This window comes from Columba livia, chromosome 2 (genome assembly GCF_036013475.1).
Source record: "Columba livia isolate bColLiv1 breed racing homer chromosome 2, bColLiv1.pat.W.v2, whole genome shotgun sequence".
Lineage (NCBI taxonomy): Eukaryota > Metazoa > Chordata > Aves > Columbiformes > Columbidae > Columba > Columba livia.
Genome location: NC_088603.1, coordinates 107,065,758 through 107,090,730, shown reverse-complemented (window position 1 = coordinate 107,090,730; position 24,973 = coordinate 107,065,758). Strand labels below are relative to the sequence as shown.

At 39.9% G+C, this 24,973-nt stretch overlaps 1 protein-coding gene across 4 annotated transcripts in view; it reads right to left on the bottom strand.

Moving 5' to 3' along the window:
* SPIRE1 (spire type actin nucleation factor 1) overlaps positions 1–24,973 on the bottom strand; it is a 132,776-nt gene that overhangs the window by 63,022 nt on the left and 44,781 nt on the right. For all 4 annotated transcript variants that reach the window (XM_065053084.1, XM_065053086.1, XM_065053085.1 and 1 more), the window contains exon 3: positions 11,190–11,429. In XM_065053084.1, coding sequence (XP_064909156.1) covers positions 11,190–11,429 — 240 coding nt within the window. The remainder of the gene's footprint in view (positions 1–11,189; positions 11,430–24,973) is intronic.

The following is a 24,973-nucleotide window of genomic DNA, read 5'->3' as shown; positions in this document are numbered from 1 at the left end:
AGTTTCTAGCCTCTTTCTCGGAGATGCAAATACATAAACAACAAGAAAATAAAGGGGTTTCTTCTCTCTCCAGGGCAAAGGCAGAAAAACTCCTCTGTTTTCCATCCAAAAAAGTCTTCCCAGTGCCTGCTTTACAGGCATTCCACAAAGCAAACGGAGAGCAGTGTCTGAAGCGTTGCCCCTGTGTGCAGCTGGCTTCCTTCAGCACAACCCCTTAGCCCACTGCCCTTGCCAGTCCCTCAGCTACATCTTCTCCTTCATATGATTTACTTTGTGTCTCCAGACACCACGTAGCCACAGTTGCTACTCAGCTCTGCCAGTTCGCTTTGCTTCCCCACACAAAATCCCTGAATCCCTGTGCCTGCTGTCTTCCTATAACATCCAGGCTTACCTATGCCTTCCCGTCTACAAATGCTGTCCCAGACTTCATAGATTCAAGGAATTTATCTCTTGGGATCATTTTGTTCGGTTGCACAAGTTAGTGTGAGTTACTGGGAAGGCTGCTAGATTAAAACGTTCAAATAATTCTCCACAACTATGCATACAAGACTCATCTGCACAGATGCGCAAGCTTTGGGACAGTGTAGCCCAAGCGATGCAGTAAGGTATAGCTAAAACTACCTAAAAAATGCACTGAAGCCATCACCCAGAAGAATACTGATTTTCCCACTAGGTTATTTCATTACAAATATTTACAAATCAATCATTTACAATACATCCAGGGCTGTGCATCCTGCGGACAATAGTCTTTTGAAAGCTACCCCTTAAGACTACTTCAGCTATGATACTACTAAAGGGTGTTGCAGCTACAAGTTTTAAACAAAAACCTACTGTAAAAATCCTTTAACTAAGAAATGCAAAACACGCCCTGCCTTCAGACCAGTCTTTGGGATAAATATGATATTCTGACATTTGGATGTAGACCTTCAGGGGACAGCACCATCTAATATACACTGTTTATTTCTTTGTATCAAATGGCCTTATCTCGCTCAACTACTTTTCTAAAATACAGCATGCAACAGTACACTAAGCAAAGGGGTACAGAAGATAGCTAAATTAGAAAAATTATTATTTTGGAAAATGAGCGGTACTTCCAAGTAAATTCAAACAGCTTTCCTCCAAATGTTTCGTTTCTTTTAATACTGTTACCTCCACTGAAATAAATACACCAAAATAAACTTTGCCTCAAGCCCAAGGCTCCCTCTTGAATAATTCAAAAGCAAGAAGATCACAGTGGCTTAATTAAAGGGCCCTCGCTTCGTTTACTTTTCCCATGTTGCTGTTACAGGACAACATCAGGAATTAAGTAATTTTGTAGCACCTATGTTGCTTCCATTTTCTTTGGCAATGCAATTATATCATCCTTAAAGTGACTCCGAACTTGCAATATTGACAACTAAAATACCCATAGTTTTTTACACAACTGCTTTCGGCAAGAAAAACTTCCGAGCATCCTCCAATCTGGTCATTTGTGTCCTGGGAAGAACCAGAAAGGCAAAACTTCCACAGCCACTTCTCCTCTTGACTCTTCTCCTGAATTTAGTGGTGGATTGTGAGGCATTAACACCTCACAGAATTTAGAGACTTCAAAATTTATAGCAGAACGGTGCTTGGAGACTCTGCCCTTGAACCTTCCATTTCAGCATGGATGAGCTAACAGATGTTCCCCTGGCTAAATCAGTTGGCCTAATTAAGAAGTTCTCTCCGATCCCAGAAATTCTGCTCCTCTCATGCCTGTAGAGCATTAAAGCTACAAGAACACGTTTACCGCCCATTTCAAACAAGATCTGTGTGTGTACAACTTAAAACCTGGAAAAACAAGTTAATCTACTGTTTTGAATCTGGTATTTGAGGGCAGCTACTGGGAACCTTGAAGAGATAACGGTATATGAGTAAGAAAATTGTACAGCAATTTTGCATGTCACCATTAATTTACGTGTCTACTAAAACATATATCAAACACATAACATAAATAATACAAGCAGTACTGATAAGGTGCATGGGAGATGCCCTATGGGATGCTGGCATTACATAGAAATCAAAGAACATTTGTGCCTTACAGACACGGTAGAAGATGTCGCATGAATCGTTATAAAAATTGACTATATTTTTAAAGGAGAGAAAGGAGCCAGTCGAGGTAAAAAGCTGTCTGCGACACCATGTATATCCAGAACTGCAAAGTCTGCATGGGTGAAAACCAGATTCTGACAAGATGAACCTTTGCCAAATGCCAATGTACAATAAGCTGCTGTCCTGGCTAATTTTTCTGAGCAGATCTACTGCCTTTTACCAGGCTGACTGTGAACCTGAAAAATCCATCTATCATTTTCAACACCTGGAGCGGGAAGAGAGTTGAGAATTGCGGGACTCTCAGGTAGATCCCTGCAGCTTTGGGCAGGCCAGTCTGCATCCCCCGGCTGAGCGCTGGAGTTAATTCACAGCACAGATTAGATACAGGTCACTTTTGTAACAACAGCTCTGCTCTTTTTATTTTTTTTTTTACTTTGTTATGGGTCACTACAACATTACTGTGTTAATTGACCATTACCCTGATTTCCAGTCATTAGTTAGAATTTCAAATTAATCTGATCAAACAAAATGGTACCTTGTTAAAGTAAACACTCATTGATCTACTTTAGTCTCCAGGGTCTATTTTAGGCAGCACAGGCTAACACAGGCTCTTTGATACTTCAGATTAAACCTCATATTCAGACATGTTATTTCTAACAGATTGCTTTGGATGTTTTAGATATATGTATTTTTAAAGGGAAAAATAGTGCTCTGTCATGACAAAAATCTGTATTTTATGCACTATGGGACACCACTACCACCAAAGAATCCTTCCACCTTCACTAAAAATTAGGTCCTTACTTTTACCCATGTAAAAATTATTTATAATACTTGCAGCATAAAACAGATGGGAAAAAAGTCCATGCCCTACTCTGCTTCTTTTAGATGCATAAAGGCCACACACGAATTTCAGGTGTATTCTAACCTCCCCATACATAAAAATAATCTGAACACCCAATCTGTGTTTCCTGTTTTTTCTGGACAACTCCTTGGATTCCTCAGACTATTTTAGACCTTAGACAGGTTATACCAGTATAATTATGTGAATTATGGGTACAAGGGTTTTTAACCAGTGTAGATGTGTTACTGTGAGCCATAATGGCAAGGTAAAAATCACTGCAGAAAAGGTGATACGGTTTTGTCCCCCAGCCCAGAATAAGACACTCCAATCTATCTAAACCCATGCTGATAGAAAGGGTGTTTCCACTGTTCTGCATGAGAATAATTAAGGAAAACCAAACCAAACCAAACCCCACGTATTTTTTTAATAGGAAGACCAAAATCATGAGGGACAACTTCCTTGCAAGTACATTTGGTATAATGCAGTTCTAAGCAAAACCTCTCAAAATAAGCATTGTGAATAGTGCAAAATTACTTCCACTTCTATTTACCTTTCAATTGCATACTCCTCGGTTGTCATAAATCCACTTGCTCCACAGCTGTTTCTAAAGCCCTTCGCATCAAAACCATACTATGGTTGTTAAATAATTTTAATTTAAAACCAACACCATGGAGATAATGCTCATACATTCTGAAGACTTAAACATGCAGAGAGACACTTCTGCTTTATCTTGCACAGTCTGTCCTCAGCTCAGCTCCCCGGGCCCACACAGTACTGGAGCTTCAAACACTGACTCCTTTCACGGCTCAGCCAGCAGCACAGTTTGCTCTACCAGTCCTTCAGTTGTGCCTGCACAAATGTTTGAGAGGTCTTGCAGCAAAAGAGATAAAGGAACTGATGGAGTTAAACAAAAAAAAATAAATCTTTCAGGATGCTTTGACTAAATATAGGTGACATGGAGCCCGGCCAAGGTGACAGGACACACAGAAGAAACTCTGTGCTTTGGATGAATAACCATGATGTATAAGGCTTGCTAGGGCAAGAGAAAAATTTAATAGTGGGTTTATTGCATTTCTAAGTCAGCCCAAAGAATGGTGAAGGAATAAGAAAACACGTGTGGATGGGTCCTATTCAGTCAAGATGCATATATTCCTTTGTTAACCCAATCTCGGCAATTGTTTTCCAGGGAACTCCGTGACATCTGTGTGTCTTGTCTGAAGACACTGGGTAGCTGATAAAAAAAGGTGTACGCTCCGTCACCTTTGGAAGGGTAAGAGCCCAAAAGGGAATGTTTTTAAGCCCCTGAGCGCATGACATGAACACTGGTCCTTGGGATTTTGCTGCTGAACTCAGAGGCCCCACTTCTGTCAATGCAGCACAGACAGAAAGGGTAGTCTGGGAGTGTGCCAACACATGTCATCTACCTCCTCAGACCAGCACCATGAAGGTCCCTTCAGAGGCGCAAACTCCCCAGGGGCATCCACGTGGCGCTGCCCTGTCACAGCAGTACGATATGGAGGTGTGTTCACAAGACCATTCTGAGAGATGTTTGGGTTTCTTTCTAGCTTATGTCCCCCAAAAGACTTAAACTACAAAATGGAATAGCTAAAGGAGAACTTGCCCCCACAGAACATAACAGGTACAAAACTTAGGTAGTTGCACTTTCAGGGACACAGACAGTTGGGAAAGGAGGTTCCTCAATGCTACAAAAATGGTCTCAGCACCAGGTCTCTGTGGACAACTGAAGATCCAGGGGTAGAAGGTAATTAATTTTTTGTTAAGACAACAAATCAAGCTCAAGAATTGTGACAGTAAAAGTAAGGGGAAATGAGGACTTCCAATCTACTGCAATTTCAGTTTTTCTCCCCATCAACATATGGAGACACAGATCGCCTTTTTCTAAAAGAAGATGCATGAAGATAAAGACTAGCGTGTGACATTTAAGTACACTAAGAACAGGACTCAAGAAGAGAGTTGATCACTTATCTTTATTGAGCGTCATGATTTTATAAATGCTCAATGTTGTTGCCTTTCTTTTTAACAGAAAATGTAGTTACAACATCTGGGGCATTGATCACCATCTCAGTAAGGTTCCAAAATATTTACTCAAATATTAACTCAGGCAGAGTTGCAGGATACACTGCAAGTTGCTTGTTTTGAAACGAAGCATAAATACTGTTCTGCAGACTCATATAAAAATGCTAAAACCAACCCAGCCTTAAACAGAGTTACACTCACAGAGCTGCTTCTTACTAATTTTAACCTCATGGACTAGGCAAAATTATGGGCCTTTGAATTCCAGTAACATGAACTCTTTAACTGTCTGTCATAAACAAATTCCAAGACTTGTTTTTAACTGCATTTTCTGGTTCCTCTCTGACAGGTTCTCATACTATACTTACATGGGGTCATACCACATGTATGATAATAATGTATGTCCTCAAACTCAGAGGGAGCCTCCAAAATAGACCTAAATGTAGATGATCTTATCCCGCCTGTAATTGCATGAAGACAGAACATACTCTCCTTTTCCTCTCTAACTCTACACATGCCACAGATAGTTGATCTGTAATACCATCAGAGTACTCAAAACACAAGCAGATCAATATCACCACTGTAATTTTCAGTTCCTTCCAGGTGAAAGAAGTCAGTCATATACTTGAACTATCAAGACACATGAGTCAGCTTCACTAACAGGTTTCTCATTTTAGAGACCATGCCAACGATTAAAGGGCAACTAAAATATGTGAAACATGGGGGGATGGGGTTGACTGAAACATAACTTATTCTTCCTCTTTGCTTACAAGCAAAGCACAAACACAAATTTCTACCAATAAAAATATTGCAAAGCATAATCTTGTTTACATTTGTAGCGAGATAACACAATATTGCACATGCTGCTCTGCAAATAATTTTCATACAAATTAAAAGGTCAGCATGGAGATTTCCTAAGTACAAGCTTTGTTCACTGTGGGACCTGGGTATTTCAACTTTGCACAGCACCAGTTGCACAAGAGTTAATTTTTGATCGGAATGAATGAACGAACAGTATTACTGCACTACCTAAAACCAATTATTTAGGTAAGGCCTGGGACCAGAAGCCACTGGGCACCAGGAGCCACCCACCTATATTTGACTCTGAGACAAGAAGGTGTGGCTTGGCTTCAGATAAGGTTCCTGTTATAGCCGAGTTAACTTTTGGGATGAAAGGTGAATGTAAGTAAGAACAAGATATTGGTTCAGGAAAACTGCTGCCTCCTAATGTATCTTCTAGCAGACCTGCAGAAAAAGGTAGCAGAGGCAGTGGCAAAGGCTAGTGTCATAACTTGCAGATACTGCTGATAACACTTCTGCTCTGAAGCAGAGCTAAGCTAACGTCTAGTACTGGCAGTAGCGATTTGGCTATGATGACATTCAACATGGAAGAAATGGCAGGGCTAGGGCTGGGATGGCGGTTCAGCCCAGCGAATACCAGCACAGAATAAAACCTGCTATCAAAGGGTAATGTGGCTTTATATACATCTGCACTTGAAGAGAGTGCTGGCCTAGAATAAAGGATAATACTTGAAATGGGTTTAGGGTTGGGGCTCAGGCCAGCAGATATTGATAAACTACAGCTTAGAAAGCACCTCCGGGTTAACATGAAAAGTGGTGCTGGCTTAAATCATCTGACTGCAGAGATCTGTGTGATAAGGAGTGAGATAACATTAAGACTAGGAGTGGAATTAGGGTTTGAGCATACTTTGGAAGAGGTTGATCATCTCATTTCAGTATCAGGGATGGCCACACACTGTGATAAAGGTGCCACATGACAGGACTTGACACATCTTTGGCAAGCCCAACACAGCATGCTGGGCCTACCCTATCTATTACCTCTGTTGACCCAAGGCTCCCCAAGCTGTACATGTCCTGTCATAGACTCACAGAATCATTTGGTTGGAAAAGACATTTAAGATCATCGAGACCAACTGTTAACCTAGCACTGCCATGTCCACCACTAAACCATGTCCCTAAGAACCTCATCTACGTGTCTTAAAAACACCTTCAGGGATGGTGATTCAACCACTTCCCTGGGCAGCCTGTTCCAGTCCTTTACAACCCCTTTTGCGAATAATTTTTTTCTAATATCCAACGTGAACCTTCCCTGGCACAACTTGAGGCCATTTCCTCTGGTCCTATTGCTTGCTGCTTGGGAAAAGAGACTGACATCCTTGTCGCTACAACCCCCTTTCAGGAGGTCAACCTGATGGGCTCCTGACCCCTTGGATGACTGTATATTTCTGTCCTTCTGTATCTGCACAGTGAACCTGACACTCCTGAGATGTATAGATTTCCTACACTGTATGTGCACAGTGTGTATGTACTATGGATGGGGGCAGGGAAGAGGGCCCCAAACAATGAAAGCATCTATCTGAAAACATCCAGTCCTTACTGTCTCTGTTTGTCCTTTCATTTCCGCTAGGGTTGCCATATTCAAAATACATCAAAGACTAAAAAGTGTTTGGCAACCGTCATCTCCTCTTTTCATAGACGCGTTTTTAAAAACAGTGCATCGAGTCTGTGCAACAGGTTGGTCCTGCCAAGGAAATTAAAATCCAAATCAGCCCAATATACCAAGAAGCAGCACAAAAGCTTGTCTGTGTCTTCTCCAAAGAGAAGCTTTGCCAATTATTTATCTTGGCAGTACTATTTAGCATTTAGCCTTTTCCCAGTTCTTGCAAATAGGTGTCCACCACATTACTCAGCGTTTTCCAGCCTAGGGGAGGGTTCAGGATTGACCTTGCCTACTTCACATTACAGAAAAAGCCAAAACATATCTTATCTAGCTCTGCGTTTTAATCACAAAACGGGCTCACCCACATTAGTGATTAATGGTGAAACATTCAGTACTAGTGGCAGACAGGCTTTGAACCTGACAATGACACTTTCTGGAGAAGGACAAAACATACAATCACATTTCAATGACAAAATAATGTCCATACCGGAGACTATATAGTTGAAAACCTTAAAAATCAATATAAGTAGCTCACAGCCCATCTCTGCCATTTTCCAGGCTTGCAATTTAGAGAATGCAGGGTAGGCACAAACATCACTTGCCCAATTCAATGAGCAAACCAGATTCAGCATTCACTACAAACTGCAGAAGAGGAAGCTTCGCAGTGAGACTGGCCAAAAGGGAATTAGAATAATTGAGTCTCATGGTCACAAGACCACACACTACTGTTGTGAAACAGTCACTGGGTAAATAAGGGTGTAGCCTGCAACACAGTTTATTACCACTGCTGGAAAACAACAACAACAAAAAATCCACACGAAAAACCTGGTCTTACCCCGGAAAAGGTACTAAGAAAAAAGTACCTTACAAATCTGCACTCGTGTAAAAAACACGGCAGAATGATGCTGCCATTCTAGTACTGTTAATGCAGTAATGACACAGAGTAGGGAATAAAGGCAAGTCACAGAGTTAAGCCTGCATCAAATAATTTAGGCAAAAGCAAGAACACCAAGAAAACAGAATTCCAAGGGATGGAGCAGTGAAAGTTAGGAAGATGTAGAAATGACAGCTGAACTTCAGTTCACTAAGGTGAAGTGACAAAAGCAGTGCATTTCCAGAATGATAAAAAATTAACCGTGATAAAAGTTAAAATGCAAGACACTGATCTTAAAAACATTTTAAAAAGCAGGTACCTCAGACTAGCAGAGATATGCATTAACAAAGCAAAACCAGAATGATGCTATTCAGTAGCTTTAACAGTTGAAACCTGACTAAACATTTTCTTATCCTTTTTGTATTCCAGGGATGCGTACCAGTGTAACTGAAGAGTTAGTTGAAGAAAGTTTACGAATTTATCTTATTTGCAGAAATCAAGTAAAGAACTTGCAAAATAACTTCCACAAGCCACTGCCCTCTGTTCTGTTTATACAAAGGTCTCATCTGCCCCTGCACTAAGCAAAACTTTCCCTAACAATTCAACTTTGACTGTCCCACCAATTCACAGCATTTTTGCCAAACCAGGGGCAAAGAGGATGTATTACATCTATCTTCTATGTAACAGCACGCTGTTTGGAGCAGCTCCCAGGAGGGCTCAGCCGGGTGCTGCTGGACACATCTAGAGAAGGTGACTGGGTGACAGGGAGCAGCAGGGGGAGGAATGAGCAAAGCACCTGCCTGCAGCCAGGGCACTGACTCAGCATGGCTGGGAGTGGCAGGGGATTGAAGTGTGGAGCGCTTCATCCAGCCAGGCTTCCCATCATCAGTGACAGAGACAGTGAAATCAAGTGCACTTTTCAGCAAGTTTGCGGGTGACACCAAGCTGAGTGATGCAGTTGACACACCTGAGGTCATGCCATGCAGAGGGACCTGGACAAGCTCAAGAAGTGGGCCTATGCAAACCTCATGAGGTTCAGGAAGGCCAAGTGCAAAGTCCTGCACCTGCATTGGGGCAGCCCTGGTATCAATACAGGCTGGGGAGGAAGGGATTGAGAGCAGCCCAGTGAAGAAGGACTTGGGGATACTGGTGGATGGAAGATTAAATATGAGTCAGCAACGTGCACTTGCAGCCCAGAAGGCAAATAATATCTTGGGCCGCATCAAAAGCAGCGTGACCAGCAGGTCAAGGGAGGTGATTCTGCTCCTCTGCTCTGCTGAGACCCCACCTGGAGTCCTGTGTCCAGCTCTGGAGCCCTCAGCACAGGAAAGACATGGACCTGTTGGAGAGGGTCCAGAGGAGGCCACAAAAGTGATCAGAGGGCTGGAACAGCTCTGCTGTGAGGACAGGCTGAGAGAGTTGGGGTTGTTCAGCATGGAGAACAGAAGGCTCCGAGGAGACCTTATTGCGGCCTTTCAGTACTTACAAGTGGCCTATAAGAAGAATGGGGATAGACTTTTTAGCAGGGCCTCTTGTGATAGGACAAGGGATAATGGTTTTAAATTAAAGCAGGGAAGATTCAGGCTAGACACGAGGAAGGTATTTTTTACAATGAGGTGGTGAAACACTGGCCCAGGTTGCCCAAAGAGGTGGTAGATGCCCCAACCCTGGAGACATTCCAGGCCAGGTTGGATGGGGCTCTGAGCAACCTGATCTAGTTGAAGATGTCCCTGCTCATTGCAGGGGGTTGGACTAGATGACCTTGGAAGGTCCCTTCCAACTCAAACCATTCTATGATTACAGGGGAGCAAAATGTCGTTTCATTCATTTCTCCATGTGACCCTTGCTCCTCTGAAGGAGGGAGAAAAAACTAAGGCATTGAGTACTTAGCATAATTTTGATGCAAGGAGGATCCAAAAGCATCTCAAGCAAAAGTTACTCCCATCCTCGTCTCCTAAGAGCTTCTGTCATTAGCGTCAACCCATCAGAAGTGGCAAGTTTTAGTGGGGTTTTGTTTCTGCATGCAAATGTATCCTGATGTGGTATCCAGGACACTCTTCTAGTCTCAGCTTCCACCACTACACTCTTAATTTCTGTGACACTGTAAGCTCCTGGTCCTTAGATGTAACTTGCATTTATAAAGAAGCAATATACAGGGTTCAATCCCCTGGCACAAGTTAACATACAATTTTCCAAACTGCATTAATCCCTCAGATTATTTATGAGGTAAACCAATTATACAAGTTTTGTCAAAATACGTGTTTATTAATACTTTTGTCTGTATTAAGAGCTCACCGGGCTCTAAAATCTGTACTGAAGACTACTCTATAGAAAACAGAGGGTTAATACTTTTAAATGATTGTTCACAGTAGCCCAGATAACATTAAATGACCTGTTGCAATTAAAAGTCATAACCTATATTTCCAAATCTCACAACTCAGGTCAAGAATTGCAACCATAGCAATTGTCAAAGAAATCCTGTGTCCTGACTCACTCCATACAAATAAGCTACTCTTATAAATGCCCTTCACTTCTCTGCCTCAGTAGAGGAGGGTGGCAAAGGAAGAAACTGATAAGGAATAATTAAATACTGCACTAATGAAGAGGTGAATTAATTAAAACACCCCGTGAAGTATCCAAGTGTACACAAAATAATTCAACAGATATTACACTGGAAGGCTGAGTATGCAGTGCATGGATGAAAACAGAACGTGATATTAATGGCACATACAACAATGAAGTTGATGAAATACTACTTCATGTCATTTTTGAAAGCAACCCTTAGAGAATGACCAGGAAAATAAAAATATTATAAAGCCAGTATCACACTAGGCAATAACATGGAAAACAGGGTTGATTTTCTCATAGATAAAACCAATGAAGTATCATGTAATTGCCCATTACTGTACCTTCATGACATCTTTATAGGAATGAATGGCCTCAACTTCCTCTTTGTCATTATCATCGTCATCATCTTCCACTCCTTCATCCAGAGCATCATATCCTTCATCCCTGCTCCCATCTGTTTCTGTGGTGTTAGTCATGTGGTCAATAAGCTGCTCCAGTGGAGGACTTAATTCCCGCTCTTCATTATCCTTCAAACCATAGTCCAGGGCTTTATATATAATAATCCCTAGTGATTCAATAACCTGTAGAAGTGAAAAAGAAATGTTTATTAATGCCACTTACATGAATGAATAGGTCAGTCTAGGAACACCCTTTTATGGTGTTTTTATAACAAACTTAGCAACTGAGAGGGCAATAAAACATCAAACTTAACGAGAAAAATGATCCTCTAATACCTACAGCAGTATTTCAGTAATGCAGCACAGAACATGCAAGAGCAAGTCATACCACATACCTACCGCTTTCTTATTTCAAAGTTTGAAACAAAAATTTATAATTTAAAAACAAAGCAAGACCTTTTAAGATCATTTTCCTTTTCCTTCTAATAAGAAAAACCTCAAAATAATTTACTCAACATTTTTTAAGACTATATTACATGCACAAGACCTTTTGGGATGGGACAGCGGGGAAGAAATTAAAATAAAGAATAAACTACTGTGAGATGCCTCCCTCCTCCCACAGATTAATGACACTTGGGAACTGCCCTTCAGTTTCTGCATCTCTTTGTTGACCTGAGAGGTGTCTGGACACAGCTGTGGACATCCCAATATTGACTCGCTGAGCACTGGGACATCAGATCCCAGGAATTCCTTGGCTGTTGCACAGCTGTTGAGGGCACACGTATTCCACCGAAACTACCAACAACTGGATGTCATACTAATGAAGTATGACCCTGATTTTTAATTGAACTTAAGGCTTCTCTTTTGTGCTCTGTCGAGGGCAAAGCAAACAGACAACCTCTTACTCAGTATAAGCTAGTGAAAAATGGTCATGAACATCCCCAAATGTTAAATTGACTCTAGCAGTTTACACAGCAAAGTATTTTGGGTCTGAGAGGCTGGAGGTTAGCAAAGACTTAAAATGATGTCCTATTAGTTTATCAAGACAGACAATTTAATGAACTAGCTATAGTCTGACAGCTTTACACTTGCAGGCCTCATTCCTCTGTTGAGATTACTTTGCAGTGGAAATTTACATTGCAAGACAGTGGCTAATAAATAAACATAAAAAACAATTAACAAATCTCACCCTTCTATAATTCATTTCCAATAGTTTTGGTAATTCAATAGAAGCAATTTTTCTATGCTATTCTCTTGAAATGTTTTTATACATATTTGGAAAAAATTCTTAAAATGTAGTTAAGAAAAGTGATCATGCAAATCAATGGAGAAAAATTTGTCTTGGTTCATTCAGTTCAAAGAACAGCTTCTGACTTGGGAAATGCTAGTGGGACAGCAAAGTATCCCAAGGAAGCATCACTGCTCAGCTCTCATACCATTCCCCGGGCTTCTGCCATGACCCCCTTTGGAGACACGACACTGCACCATGTAGACCTTACAAATAGCTGTAACAGATCAAACTTGCATTTGCAGCATATCTGGTTTGCCTCTCAGAGAAGCTATTTTCTCACAGCTGTCTTGTAAACCTTGCACTGTTCTAAAAAATAACCTGAAAATGTAAAAATTTCACAAAATATAATATATTCTACTGGTAGATATGTATGTTTCCTGTAACTCAGGTTCTGAGTACGACCTCAACATACACCTCTTCAGTAGCTGAAAGGGAACAAAGAACACCAAGTTAATTCCAGTTTGAAGTAGACCTAAATGAAAATGAAGCAGAATTGAATAATTGCTTTGATATTTTAAACACTTGGGAGTAAATACAATGTGAGTAATCTCTAATAAAATCTACATTTGAAAGAGCTTTGCATACATGAGAAGGACTGCGATGTTCAAATTAGATGCAAAAAAATAACATCTTGTGCCATGCAGTGACAGCTGCTAAAGACAGCTTCTGGATTTTGCTGTACCAACACTTCAAAAAAATAGAAAGTGGGGGACATACAAAGAAAGTGTGCGCGCTCTGCCTCCTCCGGTTTGGGAAGAGGATTAAGGCATTCAAAAGCACCGTGGCTAAAGCTGGATGACAGCTGCTGCTCGCTTTGATGTATCGGCAGTGGAGCTTTGCAGTTCAGTAATAAGGTTTGTGCATTTTTATGTACTATGAACAGATTTCATAATACATGCAAAGCTGACACAACACGAAAACCTGCAATGGCACCAACTCAGACCTATATTCCAGTCTCTCAGCTCCTTATTTAGGAGTCGTGATCAAATCCGTATTTATTCAGCGTCTGTCAGCATCACGGATTCTTCTTGCCGAAAGACAAAGCAGCAAACACCTGAACTAAGAAACTTTGCTTTGCATTAAAAATGAAAACATTCAGTTATTTCAGTAACACTGGTTTACCCGGGAACTTGTAGAACCACACAAGTGGCATACGAATCCCAAACAAAAGTCACGGAATCCTCAACACTTCTTCACATGGACAAAACTACCAACGCAGTTTCACACACATAAAACTCCTATGACTGTATAACTGGAAACATAACATACAAGGTTAGATAGTCAGCTCCTTGCTGCTTAAATGCATGAGTGCTGTCACTATGCCTGTAATACAAATCAACTACAAACAAAAAAGGAAAAGCTTTTCACAGCTGAATTTATGAACTGATAAATACACGAGTTTTTTAGTTGGATAATCAGGGACTATCACTTTTTTTTTTAAGCATCGTTTACAATGTAGTCACTGGTTCTAAACTGCAGTATTTGCTATTTTCACACAAAATAAATACTTCTGGCACCTAACAAGTGACAAGCACTGGCATAGTTTTCAATATATGTCAAAACAGAAGTATAGTAGAAAAATGGGGGGTAAAAATGGACCTAGCAAGGCTCTTTTAAACTACAGAGTTGTACATGAACACACGGAAACAACCGAATGGCACTGAAATAAGTGTCAGCACTGATGAAAAATAATGTTACTCAATTCAGATGGAAAAAAAAAATCATCTGTATCTTGAAATTTAGAACTCATTTGTTCCTGATAGATTACAATTTTAGTGAAGGACCTGACCTTTGCAAATTGATCAGTGGCTAAATAAAAAATAAACAAGGAAGTCTGCATTATTATGCTTTACACCTTCTCACCAAGTTCTTTTGAAAGTCATGGCTTCAGACCAAAAAAAAAATAACCCAACTAAACAACACATCAACATTTCCCACAGACTGAACTTGTACTCTGTTGTGCTTAAATCATCAGCGAAAGGGGAATTTTGTCTCACCGTATGTGAGCATTCTTTCAGTTCCTACACCAGTCTGACCTCTTATATATACTCTTATATATACTTACATATACTTATATATACTCTTAGATATACTGTTCTTTTATAGCAAGTTGTGATGAAGTTGCTGGAGCTCTTAGACATCAAACACGATGTAAAAACAATATCCTTACGCTCCTTTTATACATGCAGGAAAACCCAAACAATTCAGATTATTTTCATCCACCAACACCGCATGGAACTTTCCATTCCATATACCTTCCTCCAAGACATTAAGGCACGCCTCTCGGAAGGGGGTTCATTAGGGTTTTAAGCCTTGTATATGACACAAATTATGTTCTTCCAATGAACACTGCAAATTGAAAATTCTCAAAAACTCCTCAAATATACAGACTTTGTATAGGAAGCAAACATGTTTGAGGCTTGCAAAAATCTCAAGTGAAATTACTTCAAGTACTTCACGTATACATATTATATATATATTTTTTTTTTAATTTCAAGGAAGAACCCTTTTTTCCCCTCAACACGTACATCTCTGACTTGCTGAATGAAGCGTAGACGACAGCAGGCAGAACCTCCATGCCATTCCCCCCACTCGGCACACACACAATAGGGCACTCTCTCAGTTTTCATCCCCTTCCTCAGCTTTGCCTTAATTTTTAAACAAAGCAACAAAGCCTAAGGACAGGTTTGTACTTAGAGCACCAAAGGTTTTCATGTTTTTTTGAGCTCAAACGCCAGTCCCTCCCTAAAGTTCTCCCTTCCTCCAAAAGTCACTCAGGTTTTGCATCCCTAAATTGGGATTAAAGACCCTGTAAAAGCTCCAGCTCCCAAGGTGAGTCAACTAACTTTGAACTTTCCCACAGGGACCTCAGATACGGCAACCAGCCACAACAATATTTGCATTGCTACCGCACTGTCTTTCAAGCATTTGCATATTTGTTTTAATTAAAAATGTACACTGCAATTATTATTTTTAAGTGCTCCTATTTCTTACCAGCAGACCTCCAACACAATTTAGGAAGGAGAATCACCCTGCCTTGCGGAAAGCGCCGTGACAGCGCCGGGCTGGCGTTAGCCACGGCACTTCTTGGGACACAGCTCCTCTGCCACAACCCCTGGAGTTAGGCAGCGCTTAGTCAACCTGCAAAGATGAACCTGTCCTACTGCCAACTTTCAGCCAGCCTGGAATCGTAAGACATATGCAAACATATCCATAGACACTCCCGAAGCCAAGAGTTATGTACCTTAAATCTTCAGTGGCACAATTAGAAGACACGCAAGCATGCAAAAATTTTCATGCTAGAACTCTGTAATACAGTCCAAAAGACAGGCGTGTTAAAATTTTACATAAACCAAACTGTTTCTCTCCAGCTAGATGAGCAAGCTATCGCCCTGTTACTGCCTCCATCTGTAACAAAATAATTTTCCTGTTTCTTCAGTATCTAATTCCGGAACTGAAAAAAACATGCTTTTAGAAAGGCTGAACTAATAATGGGGTTAGGATAAACCAAAATACACTTTTTGGTTATTTACCTCATCCTTAGATGCCCTACATAACTCTTAAGAGTACGTCACAGAAGAGCATGTTGAAATAGGTTGCTACAAGAGATGCATTGCTGTCACTGTATACCTTGGCTATACCAAGGTAGTTTTTACCACAACATTCCCCGGTGGAAACAGGCTGGCCTTACTCAGGTTTGAATATTATAGCTGGGGACATTGCTAAATTTAAATATGACCTTCGCTAAATTAGAGCAACTTGCAACTGACTGTCAAATGAGAACAGTGAGTAAAACTTCCAAGCGCTTCCAGGTAAGCAGCAAATTCAGAATATTTCCAGAATCAGAATAAACACTCATTTCTAGAGAACACAGATGTAAGACACAGAATCATTTAACTTCTGGGTGATGTTGGTTTCCTACTGAAATAATGAGATACTGCTTTCTGCAAAATAATGAGCCTTGCTTTTTAAGACAAAGTAGTAATGAAAGCAAAGAAAAAAAAATCTAAGTATGTAGAGTCTAATAGAAAATAAATAGGAAAGGAAATTAAATGCATCCTTTTAACAAGATTCAGTCTGTTATAGATACATTCAGAGTCAGGAAAATTTCTCTACCATATTCAGGGGAGATCTTTTTCAAAGTGATTTTGTATCTATGAGTCTTTGAATGCACTAAGCGGGTAGAGAGACCTACTTACTGAATTCTTTTTGCTATTCAGGAAGAACTCCTGATCAAAGACCCAGAAGGAGCCTAAAATATACAAAGGAGATGCTAGCTTTTTGGGGCTTTGTTTTGTTTTCTTCTCCTCAAAGTGAAAATGTAAAAATTTAAGCAGTTAAATGTTGTTGGACTCAGCTGCCTCTAATAAAATAGCAGTAATTTAACTCTAAGCTTATTTTGGCTCAAGTGCAATATATCTTTCCAACTCATTCAACGGTTCAGATAATTATAAGCATGTTTTTGGTTGTTTAAGTTTCACTACAGATATTATCTAAGGAGAACTGTCATGTATCAGCATAAATGAAAGCAAAATTTATGCCATTGTATCAGTCTCAACTTACATTTTATCTGCTGCAGTAAAACACTGAAACAAAAACCTCGTCTTACTTCCAGTTTTTGTTCATACATTATAATCCTCTGGATTAAGACAAATTGTTACCCTGTTATTAAGGAATTTATCCAGCCTGAAGGAATTTCACCAAAGTGACAGTTCATCCCCAGAGAAAAACAAAATTTAATTCCCTGATTTAACTCTGGAGACTCCAATAACAGCTAAAACTCCAGTAAAAGAATAAGGTGCAATAATTAAGTAATGCAGATGGTGCAAGTCAGTTGAAAGTTCTTAAATATACCTCTACTCATATAACGGTTTTCAATACAGGTCATGTTATCCCTACCCCATTTAAGTAAATGGCAGAGATGGCGAGGACCTTAAGAATTCTAAGGTTGGAATATATTTGCTGAAACAAATAGGCAGAATAGGTACATTGTTGAATTTTAGGCACAGTATCTTGTGTTGATTTTTTTAGAACATTTTATTATCACAGTCTATAAATACAATTTGCTCAAAAACTTCACTCCAAATATTAATGGCTTCAGAATTAAATACATCAAAATTACACAAAAACACCACGGTCTACGGAAATGTTATTTGGAAATATCAAGAGAATATATGCTTTGTATCTAAAGTCAAAGACACAAAATCAGACCATGTAACAAGCTTCTGCTCTAGTTCCCTTCTCATGTACATCAAAGCCATAAAATCTGCTATCACCCTTCAGCGTAATGTTTCTTACACATAAGAGATAATAAAAAAAAAATTCAATCCAGAATTAACCTGATAAAACAACAGATAGTATTGCTGTATCATAATACTACACCTATCCAACCAAATAAATTATTATTCTTTTCAACACACATAACCCTTCAGTATTCCTGACCTTACTAAAGAAAGTCAAGTCCAAAGTTTTTGTTGGTGGTTTTGTTTGGGTTGGGTTTTTTTTTGTTTGTTTGCTTGCTTGTTTTGAATGATGAAATATAGTTGAACATATATATCTAGTTTTATATAGAAATAGAAAGCCATCAGGTGAACTTCCCAAGTAAACCAACAGGTGCAAACACAACCAGGCCACAGAAACTCCAATGGGGTCCAATTGTGTAAGAGGTAGAAAATGCCAATTTGTCCTATGACCCTTTTGAATAAAGCTTTATCTAAACTACACGAGAGTACCACATTAACTACAGCAAAAGATGTGAGAGACAGAGGTGACCAGCTCAAGGAAAACTGGTATAAAGAAGAGCGAAACTAGTCCAGTAGCTCTGATCCTAAGAACTTGTGTGTGACTGGTTTAAATTCAGCTGATACTGCATACATTCTTACAGTCTGCAAAAGAAGCTATGGATTAAAGAAAATAAAACGCTTACAGTAGCTTCGATTCAGTTCAATTTCAGTAGTCACAAAGCAATGCAAAATCAATGCCACTTTTATTCAAAACACCCACACAGTTCAACTAATCTACCCAAAAAGTCAGTTTGCATTAACTTCTCAGCTTTCTCACAGGTTTCCTTTAAACCACTACAGCTGTCTGCTACAGGCTTGGCCCCCATTTAATAAATCCAGAAACTGTAGTGACTAAACACCCACTGCAATGTAAACCATCTCCTCCTATGAGTCAAGAACTTTCTCACACCTATTTTCCCCAAAATTAACGACTGCAAAAGCCAAGTAAACAAAATACCTGTACAATGAAAGCTATTCTTTTAAATACAGATTTTTGATTAGTTAACATTTTACATCTGCATGTATGTCTTATAAACTTTCCAGCAGCAGCTCTTCAACAGACTTTATAAAAATTAGGCTGGTTTTACCAAATTTGTCAGAGGTATGTCTGCATTTCAAGCCTTTCACAGATGATCAACTTCACAGAGACAGATGAAGCACCTGAACGAGTTCACACAGTTGGGAACATGGCACCGCTTCTGGTTTCACTGCAGCTTTCCTAAAATCCATCATCTTCCAATCCTAAAAAAATATGTCGTCCTGCCAGACTTCTCCCATCATCCAAATCATTGTAATTCCAAGATTTCATGCCTAAACTCAATGATGTCAAGAAACAAGCTCAAATGCAACCACGCCACGGGTCCTTTTTAAAGCCATGTGCCGCAAAAGAAGGCTGACATATGCTGCTGTTTTCTAATGGCTGGAGTATTCATTAACTACACAAAAAGCAACACAAATTTAATACTGTTTGCCTTAAATGTACTGAATATTGATGGAAAGTCGACCAACCACTGATAAGGTTGTGATTTTCAACCCTACCGAAGGAGGAACTTCTGAGATGTCTATGGGATGCTGGCATTTATTACACAGCCCCTCAAGACGAACCATGCAGAGCTACCCCCATTATCCTGTGGAAGAGCACTCTGCCAGACCTAGGTAGACATTTATAAATGACTTCTTTCCTAAAGAAACTAATGGGAATTCACAGACATGGCCTGTAAACAGAAAGCTAAAAACCAGAGATTCTTACTGAGAGGTTTTTTGCTAGTCAGCTTTGCAAGGAAATATGAGGTTGACATTAAGGACATGATGTGAACATTAAATAAGTGAATTTTCAAATGGAGTATTATGATAGTCCAAGGAGTTACTGAAGTACCAGACAGCTATGCATTTAGGTCACATATGATGCCTAGCTATGTCACACAAGCATAACACAGCAGACTGACAAAGCCTCTGCAAAGCTACTGATTTTATGAATATTCTTCCACATCCTCTTTGCCATAAGCAGCAACATTGGATACCGGCATTTGGATCACTGGCATTCAAACAAATATTCCTCCAAGAGTGAATGCCTAAGTGAACATGAAATATTTCAGTGATGAGAAAAGGGAGTTGCTGCACAATTACCTTTGAGCCCTCGCAATGGCCTCGTTGGAGAGACCGGCACTTGCTAGAATAATTCAAGAAAGCACCAGTAGGTACTGTTGACAAGTTATCTACTCATAACAAGCTATAAGCCTGACATTATGTTTTAGGTCTGAAATTCATATACAATCATAGCATGGAAGACTGACTTACCCTACACCAAAGAGCAACAGAACACGTGGCCAAGCCTCAGCAGAAAGCTGCCAACAGCTCTTCAGGCCCCAGAGATCCCATTTATGGAATGACACACACAGTTTTCTGTTTCCTTCACTGTTCCTCCTGAACAGTGAAATCCTCCCAGAAGAAATACACGTTAAAACACACCTCTATCCCAGTGAAAGGTTATTGATATAGAAAACATACAGTTTATAACCTCAGGCATGAAGTACCATAGCACAAGATATTCCAGCACCTGCCATCTCCCAGCCGTCAAAGCGCTCAACTGTGAGAGTTTATTATCCCTAATGGGACAGCCGTATTTCCTGGATTACAAATTGCTGAGCGTTGTTTTATTGCTCTCTGCCAATAACGATAATATTCATGTATTCCAGTACAGTGATGAAAAAGATTTGCTTGCACTCACAGTTTAGAGGTGTTATGCTATTTCAAGTAAAATGCATATGCATTTTTTGCTTTGATCAAAAAAAACCAAAAATGTAACCAAAGCAATTCCAAACTGGCTGGCTGCAGAAACCTGTATCACACTGCCAGATTTTCTAAAATGGTCAGAATTTGGCCTTCTAATAAAGTAGAGATTTTAGCTAGACAATTTTTTAGCTGCTTAGATAGCAGCCAAGTTACTAAATATCCAGCCATTGTGGAAGAGGGATTAATTCCAACACTTACATCTATGTAAGCTGCACAGGTACTTGGGAACAAAAAAAAGAGGCTAAATTTAAAAAAAATAAAATAATGAAAGGTATATGCATACCAATTAACTGGATTGCTGCCTCAAAATCTATAGTGAAATTCTCCGTCCTATTCAGTGCTTTTTGCACTGCTTGGAAAACTTGCAAGTCACATAAACTTACACCTAAAAGAGCAGATTCTGAGTTTCTTCTGTGCTGAGACCCTGTTAATGGATGTGCTGAAGTTATTTAGTGTACAAACCACTCTCCCCTCCTCAGCCCAAGGAGAAACAAGACATGTAAAGATGCACATTGGAAGTAACATGATAGAAAGGGGCAACACCAGGGCAGAGTGACCTGTCACATCCATAGGACCACTATAGGAGCGCTCAAACATAGTTCTGCAACATTCATCCCCTGATCAGGGATTCACACCAAGCTCCTCACAGCTGCCTTGCTGGCCTGCAAAGAACAAGGCCAAGCTCAGGAGTACAGGGAGTATATATTCCTTTGGACTTCTCATGCTTCGGAAATTAAAATGATGCTGTAATATTACCCTGTCTTTCTAGCCAGATAGTCAGCCTTTAAATGACAGAATGGGATCCCCGCCTGGAAAAAGAAAATCAAGGTGTTATGTTCATACTATGGCAAGTTTCCCGATTTTGAAAATATCACACTTTTTTTTTTTTTTTTGTAAAATATCAATTACAACTCAGAGTTTAGAATTTCCAGGTAAGTGATATCCCAGCACCCCTAGGTCAGAATACAGTCGCCTCCACAATTTTCATAACACAAAACAACCATAGAATTCCAGTCCTAAATTTAGTCTCATCTTCATGCCCCCAACTCCACAGCAAAATAAACTCAACTGCTGTTCCTCAGCACACTGTAAAACACGGGCATGACCAATTCCATGCAGCACTTGAGCCAGTTTCAAATGTAGGAAGTGTATGGGGCTGAAGGTCCTGTGGGGTTTTCCTAATTGCTCATTTCTGGTGAGACCTCACACTTGTCATTTCCCGTCTCCTATAACGGTTTTGCCACCTGTTCTATGAGGATACTGACCCATTTTCAAAGCTTCGGTTGAGAAGTGCTGTGCAAGTTTAAATGATATTTCTGCATGTCACACACACAGGCTTAAAACCCAGCTGGAAGTGCCTCTAATCATCCACTTTTCCCTGTGACTTTTGTTTCCTATAAACCAGGGGAAGGAAACATGAAGAAAAGCCCATGCCTGAGGCTAATGGTTGGGCTTATCATCTGGGTGCAATGCAACACACAAATCTGCCTTTCTTTGAGAACATAAAGTAAGACATACAAGTGATTTATTTAAATGTAAGTGTAATAGCACAGGTAGCCAGAGAAAACAGCTACTAAAATTACATTATCAGATTGTTCTAAACTTCACAGGAAATAAATCCTGACAACATCATCCCTTTGTCTTATTATACCAACATAATTATACCTACCAGCCTGCACTCTAGAAAAGTAATGTCTTGAAGTTTAAGAAACAGGAAAAATGGCAAAGTTTTCATGATTTTTGATACTGTGATTTTAAATGTTGATCCTTAAATTAATTACAAATCCCTAATTATTTTTAGTATCCTTTAAGATTTAACATTTTTTACAAACTTGATCATATCCAGAGACCCTTTTGGGAATAACTTTGTAATATGCACAGCATGACAGTTCATATTATAGCTCAAAAAGAAACAACCTGACAATTTCTAGACCAAGCAAAATGAAAAGAAGGTTGTTTCTTCAGACAGTTCTCTAACAAGTGAAATCATTTCCCTGGAAGGCATTTTTATTTCTTTAAAAAGGTAGCAATGTAACAGTCAGAAGTTCCATTACAGAAGGAACACTTAATTCTGCTGGACTTCCATAGGAAATGGTAGCTTTGGAATAGCAAAACCATTCCTGCGTAGCCAAGAAACAAGTTACTTAAAAGTAACCTCCTTAAATCGCAGAGACAACCATTCGATTACATCAGAGAATATTTTTTCTCGTTCTTTTGTATTGTAGCCCCCCAAAACTTTAAGAAATGTAAAAATAAAATAAAATTATCATTGTATTACAAACATAAGCCTAGATTTCTTTAACTAAATGAGCACAGTCATCAATACTCTTGAAGGAGTTAAAAGATCTTCAATCAAATCGGTTTGAAAGAGCATCTACTCAACTATCTCCAGGGAATCAAACATGCAGTACTTCAAATGCCAGTGAACAATTTATGTCTGTGAATTCAGGAGCTCAGCGTGATGGCAGGATTTGTTTTTATTTTCTTCCCATTAACCCTTTAGTAAGGCTTATATTTCTCCTTTGTCCAGTCATACTGTGCTTCATTAAACTGCATATTCTCGTGTAAACTACAAAACAGGCAGCAGCATGTAAATGTCAGCTCATGAGCAGGTGAAGGAGGGGAGCCTTTTGTAAGGGTTGGGAGCAGGAGTAAGCGTTGGACAAACTGCAACACCTCCATTTCAGAGAACATGGGTTTTAAGGAATAACTAGTACTTGCTAGAGGGGGGGGGGGGGGGTGTGTCATCCTCACCTCCCCACCTGCTCCTTGCTACCATAGTGGTGTGCTGCAGTGGGGTCTGCTGGATCACAACACTGACTTTAATGAAAAAAGGGGGAGAGAAAGAAGGGGAGAGAAAGAAGGGGAGAGAAAGAAGGGGAGAGAAAGAAGGGGAGAGAAAGAAGGGGAGAGAAAGAAGGGGAGAGAAAGAAGGGGAGAGAAAGAAGGGGAGAGAAAGAAGGGGAGAGAAAGAAGGGGAGAGAAAGAAGGGGAGAGAAAGAAGGGGAGAGAAAGAAGGGGAGAGAAAGAAGGGGAGAGAAAGAAGGGGAGAGAAAGAAGGGGAGAGAAAGAAGGGGAGAGAAAGAAGGGGAGAGAAAGAAGGGGAGAGAAAGAAGGGGAGAGAAAGAAGGGGAGAGAAAGAAGGGGAGAGAAAGAAGGGGAGAGAAAGAAGGGGAGAGAAAGAAGGGGAGAGAAAGAAGGGGAGAGAAAGAAGGGGAGAGAAAGAAGGGGAGAGAAAGAAGGGGAGAGAAAGAAGGGGAGAGAAAGAAGGGGAGAGAAAGAAGGGGAGAGAAAGAAGGGGAGAGAAAGAAGGGGAGAGAAAGAAGGGGAGAGAAAGAAGGGGAGAGAAAGAAGGGGAGAGAAAGAAGGGGAGAGAAAGAAGGGGAGAGAAAGAAGGGGAGAGAAAGAAGGGGAGAGAAAGAAGGGGAGAGAAAGAAGGGGAGAGAAAGAAGGGGAGAGAAAGAAGGGGAGAGAAAGAAGGGGAGAGAAAGAAGGGGAGAGAAAGAAGGGGAGAGAAAGAAGGGCAGAGAAAGAAGGGCAGAGAAAGAAGGGCAGAGAAAGAAGGGCAGAGAAAGAAGGGCAGAGAAAGAAGGGGAAAAAGAAAATAAAAAGAGAGAAGAAAAAATAAAAAGAGAAAACAAACCCCCAACAACCCCAGCCCCCAGCTCTCTATGCTACCATATGCAGTCTCTACGCATGTGCATACACATTCTGTGCTCCCATACATCAGCTTTGGCTTCAGGCCAAAAGGAAGCATTAGCACTGCAGAAACCCCAAAGCTATACTTACAGATAAAAGAAATGACTGTTTTAACTGGAAGAGCTAAAATTAGCCTTAAAAAAAGAGTGACAGCATGAGTTTGGCCATGTTTTTAGATAAAATGCTTGGTGTGAACATAATCCTTTCTCTGACAAGTTTTCTGTGTTTTTTCAATACCCTGACTTCCCTAATCTCCAGTTTTACCTATAAACATTGCTTTTCACCAAATACTATAACAGAGCTGAGAGGAGGAAATGTTAGAAGGTTTTGCTTTGTATATTTAAGATTTTTTTCAAAAGGTTTAGTTATTTTAAAACTATTATATAAAAATTAATCAAGTCAACCAAAAGCAAGACACAATAAAATAAAAGAATACTAACTGAAATAATAACATTACTTTAAATTAACATTTATCAGTAAGAGGAATCTAATAGCATTAGAGAGATTTCAAAGTGGAGCCAAATACTCCAAATACAATGTTTTCTTTTAGATTTTTTTTTTTTTTTACCTGATTAAATAAAAACCCCTAAAATCAAATTTCTAGGGATTTTCCCACTACACTTCAAGGCGTTTTTACAGCGTCATACATGACATTCCAACAA